The sequence below is a fragment of the Falco cherrug genome, chromosome 1 (genome assembly GCF_023634085.1).
Source record: "Falco cherrug isolate bFalChe1 chromosome 1, bFalChe1.pri, whole genome shotgun sequence".
Taxonomy (NCBI): Eukaryota; Metazoa; Chordata; class Aves; order Falconiformes; family Falconidae; genus Falco; species Falco cherrug.
This window is the reverse complement of record NC_073697.1, coordinates 88661334-88680208: the sequence shown is the minus strand read 5'-3', so window position 1 is coordinate 88680208 and position 18875 is coordinate 88661334. Positions and strand designations below refer to the sequence as shown.

The following is an 18875-nucleotide window of genomic DNA, read 5'->3' as shown; positions in this document are numbered from 1 at the left end:
GAATGTCCCACCTATGGTGGTGTTGCAGTGATGCTGTGATTAAGCTACTCTGCACTGCTTGTTCTCATGATTCAGGAAAGGGCTGGAGGTCATGGTGGTAGTCAATCTGCCTCAAAGCCAGGAGACGCACTCTTTCTGGATGAGCATAATAACTGAAGGGTAGAAAGGCATTTGAAACGGAAAAGACTGGGTGAGAGTTGAGATGAAAAAGGTCAAAGAAGGCATGGCATGTCTCTCTTTCTCAGTTTTTGGTGCAGAGATTTGAAATAGCCAAGTACTGCAGCTCTGACCAAATAGAGATCTTCTCCAGCCTGCTCCAGCGGTCTCTTTCGTTGAACATTGGAGGGGCCAAAGGCAGTTTGAATCGGCATGTGGCAGCAATTGGACCCCGATTTAAGTGAGTAGTTTTGGATTTTTCCTTGGGGGAAGAAATAAGTTTATAGGGAGTTGGGAGATAAGGACTAAACACTAAATGTTAAATTGTCCTTGGCTTCAAGTGGTGATGTTCCTTTAAAAGCCTGCAATGATATAGAGTGTAAGCCCTGTTTTCAAAGCAGAAATAGCTAATTTTAGCTTGAAAGTCATTTTTTGGTGCTTCAGAAAACTTCATGGGATAATTTCATACAGTGAATTGCCTGCATCATGGATCTGTCAATGTATCAGTTGGACATAATTTTTCTCAATCGTTTTCACTTTTTGTGGCTTAAAGGCTTTTACTTTTTGTGGTTCAGTAGGCACAGCTTTAGGAACAGACTGATGATAATATGAGCAGTTTGCCAAGAGCTCTGAAACAGGCACTTTCTGATAAATTGAGCAGAGTTACAGCTGTAGCTATGGTTTGGATGGTATTGCGTTGGTCTCCATTTTGGGAATGCTAAAATTTTTGTTCTCTATTTTGCTTATTAGGTTGCTGACTCTGGGGTTGTCTTTACTGCACGCTGATGTGGTTCCAAATGCAACTATTCGAAATGTTTTGAGAGAAAAGATTTATTCAACTGCCTTTGATTATTTCAGGTACCTTTTTATTTGCAACTACTCACTGAAACTGTGTGTGTGTGATTTCCTGAACTTTCTGTCATACTTCAGAGCAGCAGCTGTCTTTCTCTTCTAGTGATTTAACTTCTTCCTTTACTTTTTCTCCCTTTTTAACAGAAACCTTTTTTTTCCTTGTGCTTTTCTCTAGTTCATAAGCCATCTCGGAGAGGCTTGGATATAATTTCCAGATTTCATCTGTCGTTTACAAAGTAGTGTCTGCAGGTGTTTCTGTTGTTTTGGGGTTTTTTTCTTATTTTGGAGTTTAGGTACCATTTTAAGCACTGAATAGATTTATAGGATCTAAAGAATTGCTGTTACAGAGTGTGTGGCTGAAATACAGTTGCACTGTTTTGATAGTACACCCACGCTGAATCTGATGATTTCAGTATTTGACATGGGCACAACAGAAAATAATATAATTTACAGGAATGTCTGAATGTGAGGAGGTCAGTCAGTCATAATAATAAATTTCAAATGAATCCAGGATGCTGACAGACTGCTGCCTTAATTTTCATTTATAATGGGTAGTTTCTACTTCTTCAGTCAGACATAATAAAGCCATGAGGGTAAAATGTAGTGATGCTTAGTCTCCATCCTTGTAGATTCTGGTCAGAATAAGAAATACGACTTGGTTAGATTTGTGGGTTGTTAGTTGTTTTCCCCTAATACGTTCAACTTCACATTATTTGTGTAATTTCTTCAAGTTGTCCCTCAAAGTTCCCTACACAAGGGGAAAAGAGGCTTCGTGAGGATATCAGTATATTGATCAAGTTTTGGACAGCGATGTTCTCAGACAAGAAGTATCTGACCGCCAGCCAACTTGTGCCACCTGGTGAGCTCCTTTATGTGCTGTTTGAAAAGCCTGCTATTTCTTTGATTGGATTCTACATCAGGTCTGTGCTCTGTTGTTAGATAATCAAGACACCAGGAGCAACCTGGATATCAATGTTGGGTCTCGGCAACAGGCTACACAAGGATGGATAAACACTTACCCTCTGTCCAGTGGCATGTCAACTATATCTAAAAAATCAGGTATATTTTTGATTGTAACTAGCTCATTGCAATTAATTGCATAGTGTATTTCATATGCAGATGTTGCTTAAAGTCATTGTTTCCCTTTGACATTGGGCTCGTGTTCTTCTGGCAAGGTATTTAATTACCAGTGCCAAACTGGAGAGGGAACAGAAAAAGTCTCACTAGTAGGAGGCAGCAAGTTTTGAAATTACTTGGTTTTTTGACAGAATGTTCAATTCTGCAGTGCAGAAGGAGTAAGAATGGAGGTCAAGATGTATCGAAATCCTGTGAGGAAATTGCTTTGTGCAGACATGCTGCTAGCGCTTCTTGGGGGCAGCGGAGTGACATGAGATTGTGGGCTGTTGCTGTACAGTTATAAACTATGTGCCCTTTCTTTTCAATAGGCTGTCTTGTTTCTAAAGTGAACACAATGCTGGCTAAATTGATACCGCTGTAGCCTGTTGTACTTTGTATATTCAGAGAACAACTGCACAACGAGTAGCTGCACTGCTGACTTTGGGAAGTCACTCTGATCTAAATTTACACATGTTCTGTGATTATTCAGTTCTTATATGTTGGTGTTGCCAGTTGTGGACAGTTTGAAAGCACATTTAACGTACTGAACAAAAGCCACTGAAAACTTTTTTTATCCTTTTCTAAAGGAATGTCTAAGAAGACTAACAGAGGTACACAGCTACACAAGTACTACATGAAGCGAAGAACATTACTGCTGTCATTGCTGGTGGGTCATCAGAAGAATGGGGAAGCTGCATGAATTTCTAAGACTGTTGTTGCAGGATACATAAACTGCATGCAGTATGAGATCAGAAGTGTTGTTCTTCTTCCAGAAAACATTGCTTTTTTTTTTGCTTTTTTTTTTTCTGCTTTCCTCAGGCTACTGAGATTGAACGCTTAATCACATGGTACAATCCACTGTCTTCCCCTGAGCTAGAGCTGGATCAAACTGGAGAAAGCAGTGTAGCAAACTGGAGGTCCAAGTATATCGGTCTTAGTGAGAAGCAGTGGAAGGATAATGTAAATCTGGCTTGGAGCATTTCTCCTCATCTTGCTGTACAGCTGCCTACCAGGTGAGAAATTTCAAAAGAAAACTGATGGAATTCCTGCTGCCTCTAGAAGTTGAGTGAGTACTTGCACTGTAAGTACCGATGGCAGTTGCTCCTGTTTAGAGCCCCCTTGCATACTGTCACAGCTGGTTGTGACCTTTGAAATGAAGAGAACTAGATTACCTAATATACTCGTTTGGCTCGTGCTCTGCTGGAGTCTAGCTTCTTTTCTGCCACCCATTCTTTGCTAACACTTATATGGTGTTCAGAAGAAATCATGTTTGATTTCTAACAGCACTGAACCCATTAACAGGCAAGCTTTTAAACAGTGCTAGAAGTGTCTTTGAATGAATTGTTCTAGATATATATTGGCTTGCACTTTAATAAGTATTATAAGAGAATTAGCATAGTTGGCTCCTGAAGGGAAAGGAAATTCTTTCCCCCTTACAACAGTGATAGTTTTTGCCAAGTAGAGTTCTGCACACCAGTTTCTGTAGAATCCCAGACAGTATATTTCAGCCAAGAATTCAGTAGTGGGCTAAAATACTACTGGTTTATACAAAAGCATTGGATGAGGACCAGTTGTTCCTGAATCCTCTTTTGACAGCATATTGGTCCCTCAGTGTGCATTATTTCATAGTTAGACTATTTGTTTATCAAGCATATACTCTTCTGCCTTCTGCTGTCTGCATCTTCACATAAACAGAAGAGGCTGACAAAGTTTTCTAATGTTGTTACTGTATTTCTGGTTGTACTTAGATTTAAGAACACTGAAGCTATTGGAACAGAAGTGACCCGTCTGGTTCGGTTGGATCCAGGAGCTGTTAGTGATGTTCCTGAAGCCATAAAGGTACTTGTGAATATCTGTACTGTTACAGGGCCCCACTATGCCCGTTTCCTTCAGATGTATTGGAAAATACAGTCTTTACTTAACACAACATGTATATTCTAGTTCTAGTCATAGCTCTAAGGAGAGAATGACAGAATAGCTGTGGAAATAGGATGCTGAGACAAGAATCACAGCAATAAAGAGTAGGTAGCTAGTTAGCTAGTGGTACATCTTGCTCCTGGGTATATTCTCACCATACAGAAAATGTCTCAAAAGTCATCACTTGCAGCACAGCCACCATTTCTGTTCCTTTTGCATCATTTGTAAGGAAAGGCACTGGACCAAGTCATGGTGAGTGCTGCTGCTGCAATTATTTCAAGCTTAATCCGTTCTGTGTGTCATGAGGCCAAGCCTTTTGAAGTGGAGGAGACTCACCGTGCTGATCTGCAGTGAAGTACTTGTCATGTGAGAGTCTTGTCAGAGCTACATTCTGTACATCACCTGTAAGAATAGATGACAGGAAAGTTGAACCTTCTTTAACCCTTACAAAAGGGCTCATCCTTTCTCCCTATGCTAAAGCTCCTGTGCTGTGCTTTTAGTAACTTGATTTCACTAACTTCGTCTGGTGATCTGGGAGGTGTTAGGTTTTCATAGGAAAAAAAATGTTTTAGATAAAATAGCTGTGGATTTGTAAAATAAAAAGTACCATGTTTCAATTTCTCTGCTATAGGAGGCTAGCTAATAGCGTTACTGTCTGGTGTGTTCTACTCAGGCGTTATTGGGTGCTATAACCCCCTAACATGTCTGCCTTGCTTTTTCAGTACCTGGTTACCTGGCATACAATTGATGCTGATGCACCTGAGCTCAGCCACGTTCTGTGCTGGGCACCAACAGATCCACCAACTGGCCTTTCCTATTTTTCAAGCATGTATCCACCTCATCCTCTAACAGCTCAGTATGGGGTTAAAGTCCTGCGATCTTTTCCTCCGGTAAGACAAGTCCCAAGAGAGCCTTAACACTCCTAGTAAAGTTACAGCCGTAGTCATTGTGACCACAGAGTTCATTTTAATACCATGGGGAGACATGTATGCTGAAAGGGCACACCGCATTGCAGAATGTGACTAGATTGGCATGGAAAGTTAAAGTTGATTGTCCCACGTAATACTGGCTCGGGTACTTACAACTTTTTTGTCATAAATCACACAGCTTAATTCTTCAGACTGCTCTTCTCAGATTGTTCCTTTCAAAACTTTTCTTAGTGGAAAAGTGTTTTCTAAAGCATCAGAAGGCTGGATTTTTTACACTTGTCAGACTTGTATTAGGACTGTAAAATACATGATTATTAATGACATCTTTGAAGGGAGTAACTGGACAGAAAAATACTTTGTTTTGAGGAGGTGGTATAAATATAGTTCTAAAATAAAGAGGCAGTGGTATTTTGTTCATTACCTAACTGAAAGTAGCTTTTCTCTGTGCATATGACCTGTCTTCCCTTCTGACTACTAAATAACAATACAAACCCTGCCATCTTTTCTCTTTCAGGATGCCATTTTGTTCTACATTCCACAGATTGTGCAGGCACTTCGGTATGACAAGGTGAGGATATGAAAAGCTGCATATGAACGAAACAGATTTATATTAAGGCAGTGTTTAGACCTGACAAAATCTAAGCTTAATGCTGCTTATTATTGCCCTGTATCTAATACATAGAAGAAAAATTATTGTCTCTAGAGGCTGGTTTGCTTTGGATACCCTTCTTATGAACAAGTAAACTTGAGAAACCAGAGGCTATGTAGCTCATCTGCCAGGAAAGAGATTTTGTTGTGGGAAACCCCAGATAAAGATTTTGAATAAAGCTTTTGAAGGTCTGTTTGCATGAGACAAGCAGTAATGAATTTGAATCACTATCCTTAATCATTTTGCTGTGGAGTTAACCAGAGAAGACATCTAGGGGTGTCTTGTGCTCCATCACGTGTATGAAATCGGATCTTAGCTTCATTTTGCAGAAGCCAGAAGTGAAGCTTGATAACCAGGTTCAGAGTTCGTTAATGTGAGATCATTGTTATCTGCCCACAAGGTATGTGAACTCTGGTCAGTGCGTTATTTTCAGGTGAAGACATCCCCAGCCAGTAGTGTAGGTGACCACATACAGTTATTCTTTGACAACTTTGCATGTTGCAGAGCACAAGCATCAGACATCTTGTCTGTTAATATCAGTCATACATAGAAACATCTACAGACTGCAGAAATAGTTGAAAGTAGAGGAAAGGGAATGCAACTTGTGGAAGGAGTAGGATTCCCTTGTACATTTCAACTTCTTTTGTAAGTTTGTTCTTACTTTCTAGAATTTCTGTGGAACTGTGCCAGCACTTGCAGTTCTTGCTGCCAAAACGTGCAGTCCATATGACACTGTCTAGATTTCTGGTATTACAGAAGCATTCAGTGATGCCAAGCAAGACCAATGTCTCTGTTGCAGTTGTGCTTTCTGCTCTGCTTTGTACACATAATAGAAGATGCCGTAAGCTCAGAGAAATCTGAAGTTCAAATAAAACAGGTAGAAGGGGGCACGGAAGCTGGAAGAAGGTTGGTTAGAATAACAGAATAGGTCAGTACTGAAGCTGGAAGCAGTTTAGGTCAATTCACTGCCTATTAAAATAGTACTGTCGTTCTTTAGAGGTCTTTTTAGTAATGTGAATAAGAGTGCAGAGGTCATGTTTAAATCTGTTAAATGTTTTGGGGGGTTGAAGAGTAGCTGTTAGAAGAGTAATATTTAGTCTGCTAGAGTTATAATGATCTTTGATCCTTACTGGACTGGATATGGTTGCAGATGGGTTATGTTAGAGAATACATCCTGTGGGCAGCCGCCAAATCCCAGCTCTTGGCTCACCAGTTCATCTGGAACATGAAAACTAATATCTACCTGGATGAAGAAGGACATCAAAAAGATCGTGAGTGCTTTAAAATATAATCTAGCTTGACTCCTTTCCTTGTCTCAGTTCAGACTAAGTCTCCTTCATGATTCTCCCTTGGCAGGAGGAATCCTTTTAGCTAGGAACTTCTCTTTCATTTGTAGAGATAGGGCCCATTCTGTGGAAGTGCTACCTGGTAAGAGTCCATCAGAATTGATGCAGCAATGTTTGCTTTGGTACCTTTTTTGAATACTATCCCAAGGTGTTACTTCTATCACCCTTATAATTTAGCTTTCTGAAATAAGCTTCTGACACAGATGATTCCTTTTTCATATGCAGCTGACATCGGGGAACTTCTAGAGCAGCTAGTAGAGGAAATAACTGGCTCATTGTCTGGCCCAGCCAAGGAGTTCTACCAACGTGAATTTGATTTCTTTAATAAAATCACTAATGTTTCAGCCATTATCAAGTAAGTATCGTCCTTCAGAACTTGTGCTGTTTTGGGGGTCACTGTTGTTTAATTACCAGTGTCCTGATTAAGAGGATAAGTTGCCTTTAGGGGTATTGGGATAGTGTTTTCAAGAAAAAAAGAATTAATTACTTAGATGAAACAAACCTGATTTTTTTTTTTTGTAAATGTAATGTATGAGTTGTAGTAGGATGCAAAGGCTCATTTTAGTTTGACTTTCAGGGATAGTTCATATCTGCTGTGATCTCAGTGCTCGTGCTTTGAGCTAGCAGTCCATCTGAAACAGCTATAACTTTTTACTTTGGAAACAGATGATTCTAAACTTGAACTTTAATTTTCAATCTGATTTTATCAAATACATTGTGGTTGGTAATAGTGGAATGAGGTTCCATAGAAAAGTGCGCTGATGCAGGAATGGGATTGGTAAAGCAGTTGGTGCTCTTGTCAGAGTTGAAATCCCATCAGTCTAGTTGTCATCTGCATCATTAATTTGGCTTTTTGGAATTGCTGTCAGGAGCAAGCAGAGGTTGATTCAGGCAGGAAAAACATAACTTCTCTTTAGGTCTACCGGATTGACTGTCTTTTTTTTGCATATTATTACTTTATTATCAAAAAATATCAACATTTTGTGTGGAGTTTAAAAACAAAGCCAAAAAGCCACCAGAGAACCTCAAGCATATAGATAAATACCTTCTGCTGAAACACCATTAAATTGTCTTTTCCTTTTCTCAAAGAAATTTCATTGTGCGGTGTAATACAAAGACTGTTGTTCTTTTTGCACGTTTAAGTCTTTTTCCTTCGTTCCTAAATTGTTGTTATGGAGAAAGATTTGATGTCATAAACATTGGATTAACATTAATCTCTTACAACTGAAAGTCCTGCTCATAGAAAGATTCTCACTGTTGACTGTAAAGACTGCAGTAAGAAACGTAATTTAACTTTTTAAAGTTTGCCAGTGGGTGGCAGCAGCTCAGCACACAAAGTCTTAAGTCTGTAAGTGTCGTTTTCGTCACATATTTTTAAAAACTCCTGGTGTATGAAAGTATTTGAAAGTCATATAAAATGTATTTTCTAGAACATTCCTCCTTTGAAATGAAGCTTTGCAAACCACCAGTGTAATAAGGGTGTCAGGCTAAAGGACACTTACGTCACAGAAATGATCAAATGTTAGGTGCCTTCTATGTGTATGTTAAGGTGTTTTCACCCGGTAGGCCGAGTTAAAAGGGGCGCTTGGGATCTGAATATTTTGATATTTAGAATGAAATCAATCCACTGTTTGTTAGTATGAAGTCATAATGAATAATGATGATAATCGTGCTTTGCAAGTGCTGCATTTTGCACCTCAGCCTTCAAATTAATCTGGTTTTTGTGAGTCTCCAAGGTAAAGACAACATAGAGGAGATGCTGTTTGCGTTGTAGATGGCATAAATGAATGAATGTATCATCTCTGATGATTTCATTATCTTAAGTGTTACTGTCTTGATTCAGTAATCTGCTGTACAGCTTAAAACTAGAACATAAGTAATACTTTTCAGTTGCATGCTGCTATACCAGGTGAGCGTACAATTGTGTGACTGACTTCCATAGGTGGTTAGCACAAGTGCCTGGGAAAATTGGGTAATTGTATGTACTAATCATTAACCATGTTACCAATTATTCAGTTGACACCTGTGTCATGCTAAGTATGTGAACAAATTAGGCGTGTAATTGCATAGGCATTTCACTGTATCAGCCTTTTCTAGTTAGCAACTTATTCTACAATAAGTTCTGCAAGGGAAAAATGTATTGGTGTAACTATAGCGGAGCTTACAAAGGTATGATTATACTCAAATTTCTGTGTAAGGAAGAGCCTTCATATATTTCATTCACGTCTCTTATGCTGCTTGGTTTCAACAACCTGTATGTCAAATCAATGTTAAATCTACGAAGCAAGAACTGTAACCTTCATTAAAACAGAAAATGTTCTTAGGTATTGAGCCTGTAAGTTCTGGAAGTGGTGCAGTAAGAGATCTCTGTCATTACAAGAAGAAACATTTTTACTGAAGTTTGTATAAGTTTGAAATAAATCTGAGCCTAGTACATAGAATAATGTATAGTATACAGATAAATAAAATATCATTCTCCTTTCTAGGCCATTTCCTAAAGGAGATGAAAGAAAAAAAGCTTGTTTGAGCGCTCTATCTGAGGTGAAAGTGCAGCCTGGTAAGAAGTGATTTAATCTTATAATACAGTGGGCTTTTTGCATTTAACATGAATACTGTATTTTCTGCAAGCAGATCTTGAAATCTCTGCAAGTTGAAGCTCTCAGTGTTGGTGCTAGTGGCTGTTCTTCTGTTACAGTTGGATTGTTTCTGTCCTGAAACAATTCAAGTATTTTTACCCACCCCATAATTCCTATATGGTGCATCAAACTTGCTGAAGAGCAAGTTAGATAACACACATCATGGATAAAAGTAGAAATGGATGTCTGAAGAGGAAAGATCAATAAGCTCTTTTTCTTTGGACTGCCTTTTTTAAAAAGATGAGGTGCTTCTAAGAAGTTATGCTATCTCAAGAATGAAGCATGTCCAGTTCCTTTCATTCTCGTTTTTCTCCCATCAGGCATTCCCTTGAAACATCATTGTCTGAAGGTCCTTTCAAATCTTGAACATGTTTTCCCAATCTGAGTCCTCTGTTTAAAATGGAGTTGTTTGAAAGCTTTTCCTGATCTCTAGCAGGTCTCAATTCTCCTACCACGTGTTGGTTGCTAAGGGCCCTCCCTAGTGCACTGGGACATGCTGCCACGTCTTATTAGGGACTATTGCAAGAGAAAAGTCCTATCTGCCCATTTCTGTGGTAGTGATTCTGCAGTATGAGTTCAAAACTGTATTCTGTTAGTGAGCGACTGCCAGAAACTAATGCAAAGGATACTGCATCCTTCATGGGTCACAGACTGTAATCTCCAGATTATCTCTTAACATTTTATTTAATTCAGAACTATGTACTGAAGTTACAGGCACTGACAGTAGTTATTCTGCAGCTTGCATTGTTGCAGTAGCCAGTGGATTTGTTCTCAGCTGTCTGCTCCATTTTGCAGGCTGTTACTTGCCCAGCAATCCTGAAGCTATTGTTCTGGACATTGATTACAAATCAGGAACTCCTATGCAGAGGTACCATCTTCTTGTTATATTCTCCCATTAAGTTAATTCATTATATTTAGAAATTTTTCTAGAAAGTCCTTTTTGGCTAGTTTGCACTCATCATCATCTTGTTTTTATTACAATTTAGTGCAGCAAAAGCACCCTACCTGGCCAAATTTAAAGTGAAACGATGTGGAGTTAGCGAGCTTGAAAAAGAAGGTTAGTAATTGTGTCTTAATCATTGACATTACTTATTAAGAGTCAGCAATCCCTTTAAAATTGCCCACTTTTAGTGACGTGTACTGCTGCAACAAATTTATTTCCATGTTGAATTTTATTTGCAATGATTCGGCTCAGAAATGAAACTGGATCAAAGGACAAGAGAAGAAATTTATGAAAAGTTAAATTATTTTTTTGCAATTTTTTTTAAATCCCAGGAAGCACGCTACATAGGTATCCTGAAGAAATTTTAACAGTTATTTTAGACTAACATATAGATTGATTGCCTTTCCCTGTTTTTTAGATTGTAGCAACCTCCAGGTTTTGGCAGCTTTTTCTCATAATAAATTTTGTGGGATGCACTAGCTGACTAGCTTAATGCAATTCAGGCATTTATCAGGTAAATCATGAACACTACTTTGATATATTTCAGTTCCCTTAGACAAAGGGAACCTGTCTTAATAATCTTATGGTATTCACCTTGCAAGGCAGAAATACTTGTAGTGCACATGAAGTGAAACGTGGGTTTGAGTGCAGAGGGCTTGTCATGATAGAAAGTTACTAATTGAAGTCTGTGTCTGGGTTTTGCGTTGTACTCTTCTTGCAGGTCTGCGTTGTCGTTCTGATTCCATAGATGAAAGTGCGGAAGAAGGGGTGGACAGTAAGAAAATCTGTTGGCAGGCAGCTATCTTTAAAGTGGGCGATGATTGCAGACAGGTACAAAGCTAATCGGGCTTTGCAGTTACAGAAGACACATTTCTAGGTGACAATAAGTAAGAGAAAATAATTCTAGCATAGTTCTGTATTTTTCTTTGGAATTTTGAGAATCTCCATTGTTTAGGGACTGAGGGAGAGAACTGTGGTGTACACTAGAGTAGTTCTGGTTTGGAAACAAAGGCCATTCTTTGAAGACACTTTACCACAACTTAAAATTCTTTTTCAGAGTTTGTTCTGGTTGAACTATTGACACCATAGCAGTTGTTTCCAAGGCGGTATCCTGAATATTGAAGCTTGATTGTTTTTGATTAAGAGAGAATGCTAGCTGTTATCCCTGGAGTTATTAGGAGCCCTTTTTACCAAAGAGTGATGGAAAAGTTTGTTGTTCTTAGGTCAGCAGTTAAATCTCCAGTGTTGCTTGCTACCCACTTAAACCTTTTCCCTTTCTGATTTCCCCCAGAGCCACAGTGCATGCACACGCACACATCTGCAGACCTGCTGGGGTAGCTTAATGTTCACTTCAGAGTTCTTCAGAGCATTTTTGTAATCTAACTTCTCATCTGTAACCTCTGTAATGCTTGTGCAATTTTTTTCTTGTGCAACAGGACATGTTAGCTTTACAAATCATCGATCTCTTCAAGAACATATTTCAGCTAGTAGGCCTGGATCTCTTTGTGTTTCCATACAGAGTTGTGGCCACAGCTCCTGGGGTAAGTGGGCAATTAACTGTACTGCTGTAGAAAATAGGTCCTAATTAAAAACTACTTTCTCTTCCAGCACGCATAAAAATTCCATACTGCAAGGAAATACAGCCCACATCACTTACCAAATATTTGGAGTACCAGCAACAAAAAAGAGTTTTTCCTCTCCTGCTTCCTGCTTTTCTAAAGCTTTTGGCTCTGAAATTTTGCTGCTTGTGGTTATTCATGTTTATTGTTTGATTTTTGGGACTATGTGGTGCAAGTCAGTGGAAAGTCACAGAGCTTGTCTTACGTTGCATGGAAATCCTAAAAAACTGGATGTGGGTTTTTTTTATGAATAAACTAGAAATTCTGTAGTTGGTGATCTGTAGGCTTCCCCACATTTCCCAGAGGACCTGTATGACTGCCAAGAGCCATGAACAAAATACATTTTTGGAGCGTGCTTTACAGACCTGTTTCTCTTCTTCCCCTTCAGTGCGGTGTTATTGAATGCATTCCTGACTGCACATCCCGTGACCAGCTGGGCAGGCAGACAGACTTTGGGATGTATGATTACTTTACAAGGCAATATGGAGATGAGTCTACCCTTGCATTCCAGAAGGTAAAATATCAGTTGGCAAGCACAGCAAAATCTCAACTGTGAAACATTCTAGCTATAAGAAATTATGACAAATAATTGGATAATGACTACCATAATGCTCTATCTGGTTTCTGATGCTCATAATCCATTTTTAGCTATAAGCGGGTTAGTTAAAGAAGTTACTGTAGCTGTAGATGTATGGAGAATATTATTGAACATTGCTTCAAACTAATTGTGAATGGAAAAAAAGAAGGAAAAAAACCCCCTTTGTTCAGCTCTATCTGCTCCTGGGATGGAGTTACTAAATTCTCTATGTTCTTCTGATTTGCTTTAACTTCTTGTTTGTACAGGCTCGCTATAATTTCATCCGCAGTATGGCTGCGTATAGTCTTCTCCTGTTTCTGCTCCAGATTAAAGACAGGCATAATGGCAACATCATGCTGGACAAAAAGGGACACATCATTCATATCGGTCAGTCACATCCACATTCAAATTTCAGCAGTTACCTTTTCCTTCTGCTGTGAAGTATTGCTCATAGAAGACAATAACGCATTTCCCTTTTGAGACCGATCTATATACTGATTTCACAGTTTGTAAATAATACCTGGGATTTCTTCATGCCAGCAGTATTGTGTGTATATTTGTGTTTATCTGCTTCTGTGAAAAATCAGCTTTGCAAAGTTTTATCAGCTCCAGGAAAGTATATACACACATATGTATGGATTATGCATGTATACATACTTAAGCATGCATGTGTGTGTGTATATATATGTATAAATATATAAATGTATCTTTAGGTGTCTTTCACCACTGTATGGGTATGAATTAAATTTGAGAAGTAAATGTATATAATTGTGTGAGGCTGTAACCTCTGCTTTAGTTTTGTTTTTCTGGAACTGCACAGATGTTCCAGCAAGGAGTTTATTTAACGTTGTCATTCCTACATCTAGTCTAATGGCATGGTGATGATTCTTTTGTTTGTGTTCTGCTTCACCAAAGCTTTTTCCCAGTTGAAGTTGAAATGTTGGTAGGAAAAGTAGGTATTAATACATGAAATCTACCTCTCCTTTCTTCTGTCAGCTTTGACAGCACACAGTTAACCGACAGAGTTTGAGGCAGATTATCTTTTGTGCACAGATTTTGGATTCATGTTTGAAAGCTCACCTGGTGGAAATCTGGGCTGGGAGCCTGACATTAAGCTAACTGATGAGATGGTGATGATAATGGGAGGCAAAATGGAGGCAACGCCATTCAAATGGTTTATGGAGATGTGTGTCAGAGGCTATCTGGCAGTCAGGTAAGGTGTTCTTAACTGCTCAAAAGTGGAAATGCTTGCATGCCCCAAACCAGATGATTAGTAACAGTAAACATTTGTCTGTAGGGGGTCTGAGCCTCTCAGACTGTCCCTAGTACATCTTGCAAACTTTGAAACAACTTAGTAATCCTGCAGTTTTACAGGCTAACTTTGGGGGTGGGTGTGTGTCTGTTCTTATGTTATATCTGAAAATTGTATATATTATATTCAATTTATAAATGTGATGTTACACACATTTCCTCACATGATTATGTTGTTAAAACTTTGCAGTAAGAAACTACAGGAGAATCAGAAGTCACCATTTCAGCTAGAGTTAATTAGGAAATGTAAAAAAGTGCTACAATTTTCTGTTCTAAAATATGCAGGGGATTTTGGTAGCTCAGCTCTTCAGCTGTGATTGCCGCCCAGTCACAGTAAAGATCTGCAACTTTACCTTGTTCCATACCAAGTGCTTTAATATGCAGGAGCACCAGTAAATCTATATGAAGAGGATGTTGTATGTGGGTAGGGAGTGGACAGTAAAACAGTCTTAAGTAAAAGCTCATTCTATCACAACTATAAAGTATTAGTGATGTTATCTTACAGAATCAAAGTTTCGTCAGCTAGTAGCCCCAGAAGGGGCTCTCTTGGAGTCAAGACCAGTTTGGTTCCTTGAGGAGGAGCAGTCTGGAGAAAGTTTTGTGTCAAGGCAAGAATGTCACCCAAGTAGGAGATTAGAGAAATGTTTTTTACTGATGCATTGCTTTGTATAATCCTCCTTGAGACTGTTCATCTTGCAACATTCTGAGTATCTGGTAGTCTAACATAAAGACTGAAATTTAGTTGAAGTGACAGATTGCTAGCAATGGTGTAGTTCCACCAGCACATGTAAGAGAGTAGTATGTGCTGATTTTGTTACAGAAGAAGGTGTGATCCAGCCTGTTTAACTCCTCAGCTTGCCTGATTTACCTACTAAGGCTGCAGAAGTTTGAGTGCTGTAACCTTTTTGCCCTCTTTCTCTAGGCCTTACATGGATGCTGTTGTGTCACTGGTTACATTAATGTTGGATACAGGGCTGCCCTGTTTCCGAGGGCAGACAATCAAGCTGTTGAAGTAAGTCAGCATATGTATGAACTGGAAAATGTTCATATGTTCTTCACAGAATGTATATTGCCACAACTTGTGCTGTGAGTATAGGTGTCGTGCTACTCAAATGTCTTAATATTGTAAAAATGGTAAATTCTGTTTATGGAATATCTCAGACAGTAGGTCAGAGGCCTTCTCATAGAATTAAGTTCAAGTTTAATGACTGTGCAAGTATGTGGATTATCTTTTAAGTTTGTAGGACTGGTAAAATAAGACTGAAAAGGAAAAGTCTGTTTTAATTGAAGTAATGTGTTGCATAATCTGTCCTCTGAAATGGTATTGGACTCTGAAGAACAGCATCTTAGAATTTGTTCTACAGATAATGCAGTACTGAATAGGACTGTGTGGTAACACCCAACATCTCAGGCAAATACAGATTCTAGTGTCGCACTTTAAACAGCCTTTCAGGCTTATGCCTTCAGAGTTAGCTCAGCATTTCCTGCATATAACTTCCTACAATTTCTGAAGGATAAGCACAGATTCATGACGTTTAGTGGGCTGAAGCTCAAGGGTCCTACGAGGTACAAAGATACTTTAAAAGCAACAGCTGCCTAGAAAGAGGGATCTGCTGTCCCTAGAGTTACCACTGGACTGAGCCTCTGTTACCACTATAAGACTAACAGCAAGTGCTTATTAAAACATTATGTAATTGGTATGAGGTAGTCTCGCAAGAAATATGTACTTGCAGCAACTGAAATCAATACCTGGCTGAGCTTGTGCAAAGACACATTTGTATCATGCTCGAAGGAAACCTCACTAATTTTACTCTTGCTTTTTGTGATTTTCTGCATATTAGACACAGGTTCAGCCCCAACATGACTGAACGGGAGGCTGCAACTTTTATTATCAAGATCATCCAGAACTGTTTCCTCAGCAACAGGTTTGACATTTGTGCATGTCTTCTCCCTATGGCTGAAGGAAAGCCATGGAGCTTTGAGCAGAGCTAAAAACTAGAGTTTTGTTAGTCAGATACCAAACATTTTTGAGCTGCTGTTACTTAAATAATGCAGGATGGCAGCTTTGCTTCTGAACATGCTGCATCTCCTCCCTTTTACACTGGGAATGAAGGTTTAGGCCCAGGCTGATCAAACAGCAGGAGTGGCTAGTCTAAATTTTCTGTCAAGGTTTAATTTCACCCAAAAGTTAAGCATTTTGTCTCCTGTGTTAGAGCGTAGCCAACTGTACTATTAGGGTTATATGCCTAGTTGTGATACCTTTTTTATATCAGGTAGGGTCACCTCTACAAATAAGGGGATAGATAGTAAAGCACGGTATTGAATGGCACTAGGAACAGCATGCCTTCTGGTCAGAATGAAGAGAGATTGATCTTGAAGCTTGTTCCCTTTTACTTTGTAAGGAGAAGGTTTCTTAAAAAACAATATGTACGGTCCATTGGTCTGAGTAAAAATGAAGCCGAAACAGGACTACGACGACATTCAAAAGCAATTTTTTTATAATTGCTTGTAGGCATTAAGTTGCCTGAATATCCTCCTGAAATTCAAACCTGCTCTTCTGTGTGAAAGTATTTTTGTTTCTTCTCTAGAAATGAGTTCTAATCTTCCTATTTTTTTTTTCTTCATGACTTCATGCTACATTAACATATTAATCATTTTGCTAAACTGTATGTTACTTGGGTATAATACTTGCTGGGGAAAATGCCTTAAGTAGAGAACACTGGCAGTGTGGTTTTTGAATGTCTTTGTAGCTGGGCTGTGTTTGTTTGTCATCTACTATTCAGTACACTGAATGGAATAATCAGTTCTATCAGATAATTAGCAATTCAGAAATGAACTTAATCACCAGCTAGCAAATCAACTATAGGTTTTTTCTCTTCAAGTACACAAATAGTTTGGTATCTTGTACAAAACTTTTGAAAGGAAGTAACATGTAAAATGTAATTTTATTACATTCAGTACTTTAAATACAATAAGTTTTTTAATCCTTAAACATCTTAAGTGCATGTTTTATTATTATCCTGTATAATACAGACTTTGTGGGGTATATTGGAGAGTCTAATATGAACTCTTGTGTAGTTCCATGTGGGGTCAGCTTGAGACCATTAAGGCTCAGATATAGCCATACTAGAACTGAATTGGGTTTTCTGGTGTCTGCTGGGGTGCATCTGCTCAAAATCTTAGATTAATATTGGGGGTTGCGAAGGCAGTCACACTGCTGTGTGAATGCCCAGAGCCAGCTTAGTTCTGACAAGCTTGAGATTCTCTACCTGTGGCATAGTTACTGAGTAAGCGCTGCCCATGGGTAATTGAGTTACCTGTGACAAGGCTTAGATTTGTTTGTTCAGCCGCTCATCAGAGATGCTGCTATTAATGCTGTTATTTCCTCTGCATTTTTATTTTTATTAGTAGCATTCTCCTTAATTAAGATTACTTTTATTTCTATATAATCTTGTCTTCGTGCAGTCCTGATGATCTTGCTTTGTTCATTATGTGTTTCCATCTCCTTAAAACAAACTGCCAATGCAATGGGAGGTGCTTCTGTCTTAATCCAAACATAGGATCCAAGCTGCTGTTGCTGATGCCACACTGAGAAGCATGGAAATACTTTTTTTTTTTTTTTCACGTGTGTGTGTGTGTAGTTTGAACAAGAGCAGGATGTTGTGCTATTCATAACAGCAACTGGGCTTTCACAATGCCTTCAAAGTGTGTAGGGCTAGTTTTGATTGGTGGCTGATTTCCTTAACCTGTTTCGTTTCTGTGGAATCTTTGTTTCTGTGACAATGGGTGAAGTGTTTTTTTAAAACTTTTACTTACCTCTGGCTTTGCTTTTCTTCTTTAGGAGTAGGACATATGACATGATCCAGTACTACCAGAATGACATTCCATACTGAGAGACACTAGAAATTTGCTGCCGAAGTGAAAAATGCAACCCTGTGCCCTCTCTCCAAACTTGTAATAAATAGGAGATGCTCAGTCACACCTTGCTATCTTCCATCTTTTGTGTATGTGTGTGTAGATAGGGGTACATGTCTCCTGGACATTGCAACAATCAGTCTGATTCATTCCTTTCTCTGCACCAGGTTATATGTATTTCTGTTTTTCCCTGGATTTTTGGAGTTGGGCTGCAATCACAATAAAAATTGTACTATGATTCTGAATGTGAAAGAGGTAAAGCTTGTGGAGTTCAATAACTTTTCATGCAATGCAAGGATTTTATAGTACCTTTAAAAAGAAAAAAAACGAACCCTTTCCTGCACAATCCTACAAAATGCCATGGAAGGGAAGGGTATGGATTTCTCTTTGGAAGCAGAAATGTTAACATGTTCTAATTTTACTGTAGAAAAAGCCTGATAATCATCCATGGTGGTGATGTCTGTGTAGCTGTGTTCATACTTTGCACTGTACGTGGTCCCTGCTACGTGGTCAGTATTTCTTATGTACATGAAGAATGTATTTTTTTCCTTGTGTGTTTTAAAAAAGAGACTCTACTGAAGATATATTTAATCTATAAAATGTAATAAAAGACCTTAGACTTCGTGTCTGTTGCAAGTCTTTTGCTGTGTGCCAAGTTCTAGTTTGTATACTACATCATTCTGCATGTTTGTGTACTGTTTGTTACATTGTGACCTTCCTCAGGGAGAAATCTGATTTGTTCTTCAGCTTCTTATCCCTCTTACATGACGCTTTTTATTCATAAAACTCCCCTGCTGAGGAGCTGAGGCACAGGAGCCTCCCCCCGTGCTGCCCAAGGAGCCTTACCGCGGGCTGGGGCCCGGCCGAACCTCTTTCCCTTTCTACATGCCTGTCCCTCGGGGATGTGCG

The 18875-nt window shown here is 38.9% G+C and overlaps 1 protein-coding gene across 2 annotated transcripts in view; it reads left to right on the top strand.

The window, feature by feature from the left end:
* Positions 1-18589, top strand: part of PI4KA (phosphatidylinositol 4-kinase alpha) — a 63198-nt gene extending 44609 nt beyond the window's left edge. For both annotated transcript variants that reach the window (XM_055704445.1, XM_055704437.1), the window contains exons 34-55: positions 246-397; positions 907-1014; positions 1740-1867; positions 1948-2067; positions 2712-2791; positions 2944-3137; positions 3873-3963; positions 4764-4931; positions 5485-5538; positions 6770-6890; positions 7191-7320; positions 9452-9522; positions 10397-10469; positions 10588-10658; positions 11266-11375; positions 11981-12085; positions 12552-12677; positions 13007-13127; positions 13794-13953; positions 14974-15063; positions 15893-15976; positions 17893-18589. In XM_055704445.1, the coding sequence (XP_055560420.1) occupies positions 246-397; positions 907-1014; positions 1740-1867; positions 1948-2067; positions 2712-2791; positions 2944-3137; positions 3873-3963; positions 4764-4931; positions 5485-5538; positions 6770-6890; positions 7191-7320; positions 9452-9522; positions 10397-10469; positions 10588-10658; positions 11266-11375; positions 11981-12085; positions 12552-12677; positions 13007-13127; positions 13794-13953; positions 14974-15063; positions 15893-15976; positions 17893-17944 (2409 nt within the window). In that variant the 3' untranslated portion in view covers positions 17945-18589. The remainder of the gene's footprint in view (positions 1-245; positions 398-906; positions 1015-1739; positions 1868-1947; positions 2068-2711; positions 2792-2943; positions 3138-3872; positions 3964-4763; positions 4932-5484; positions 5539-6769; positions 6891-7190; positions 7321-9451; positions 9523-10396; positions 10470-10587; positions 10659-11265; positions 11376-11980; positions 12086-12551; positions 12678-13006; positions 13128-13793; positions 13954-14973; positions 15064-15892; positions 15977-17892) is intronic.
* Positions 18590-18875: the final 286 nt, after the last annotated feature.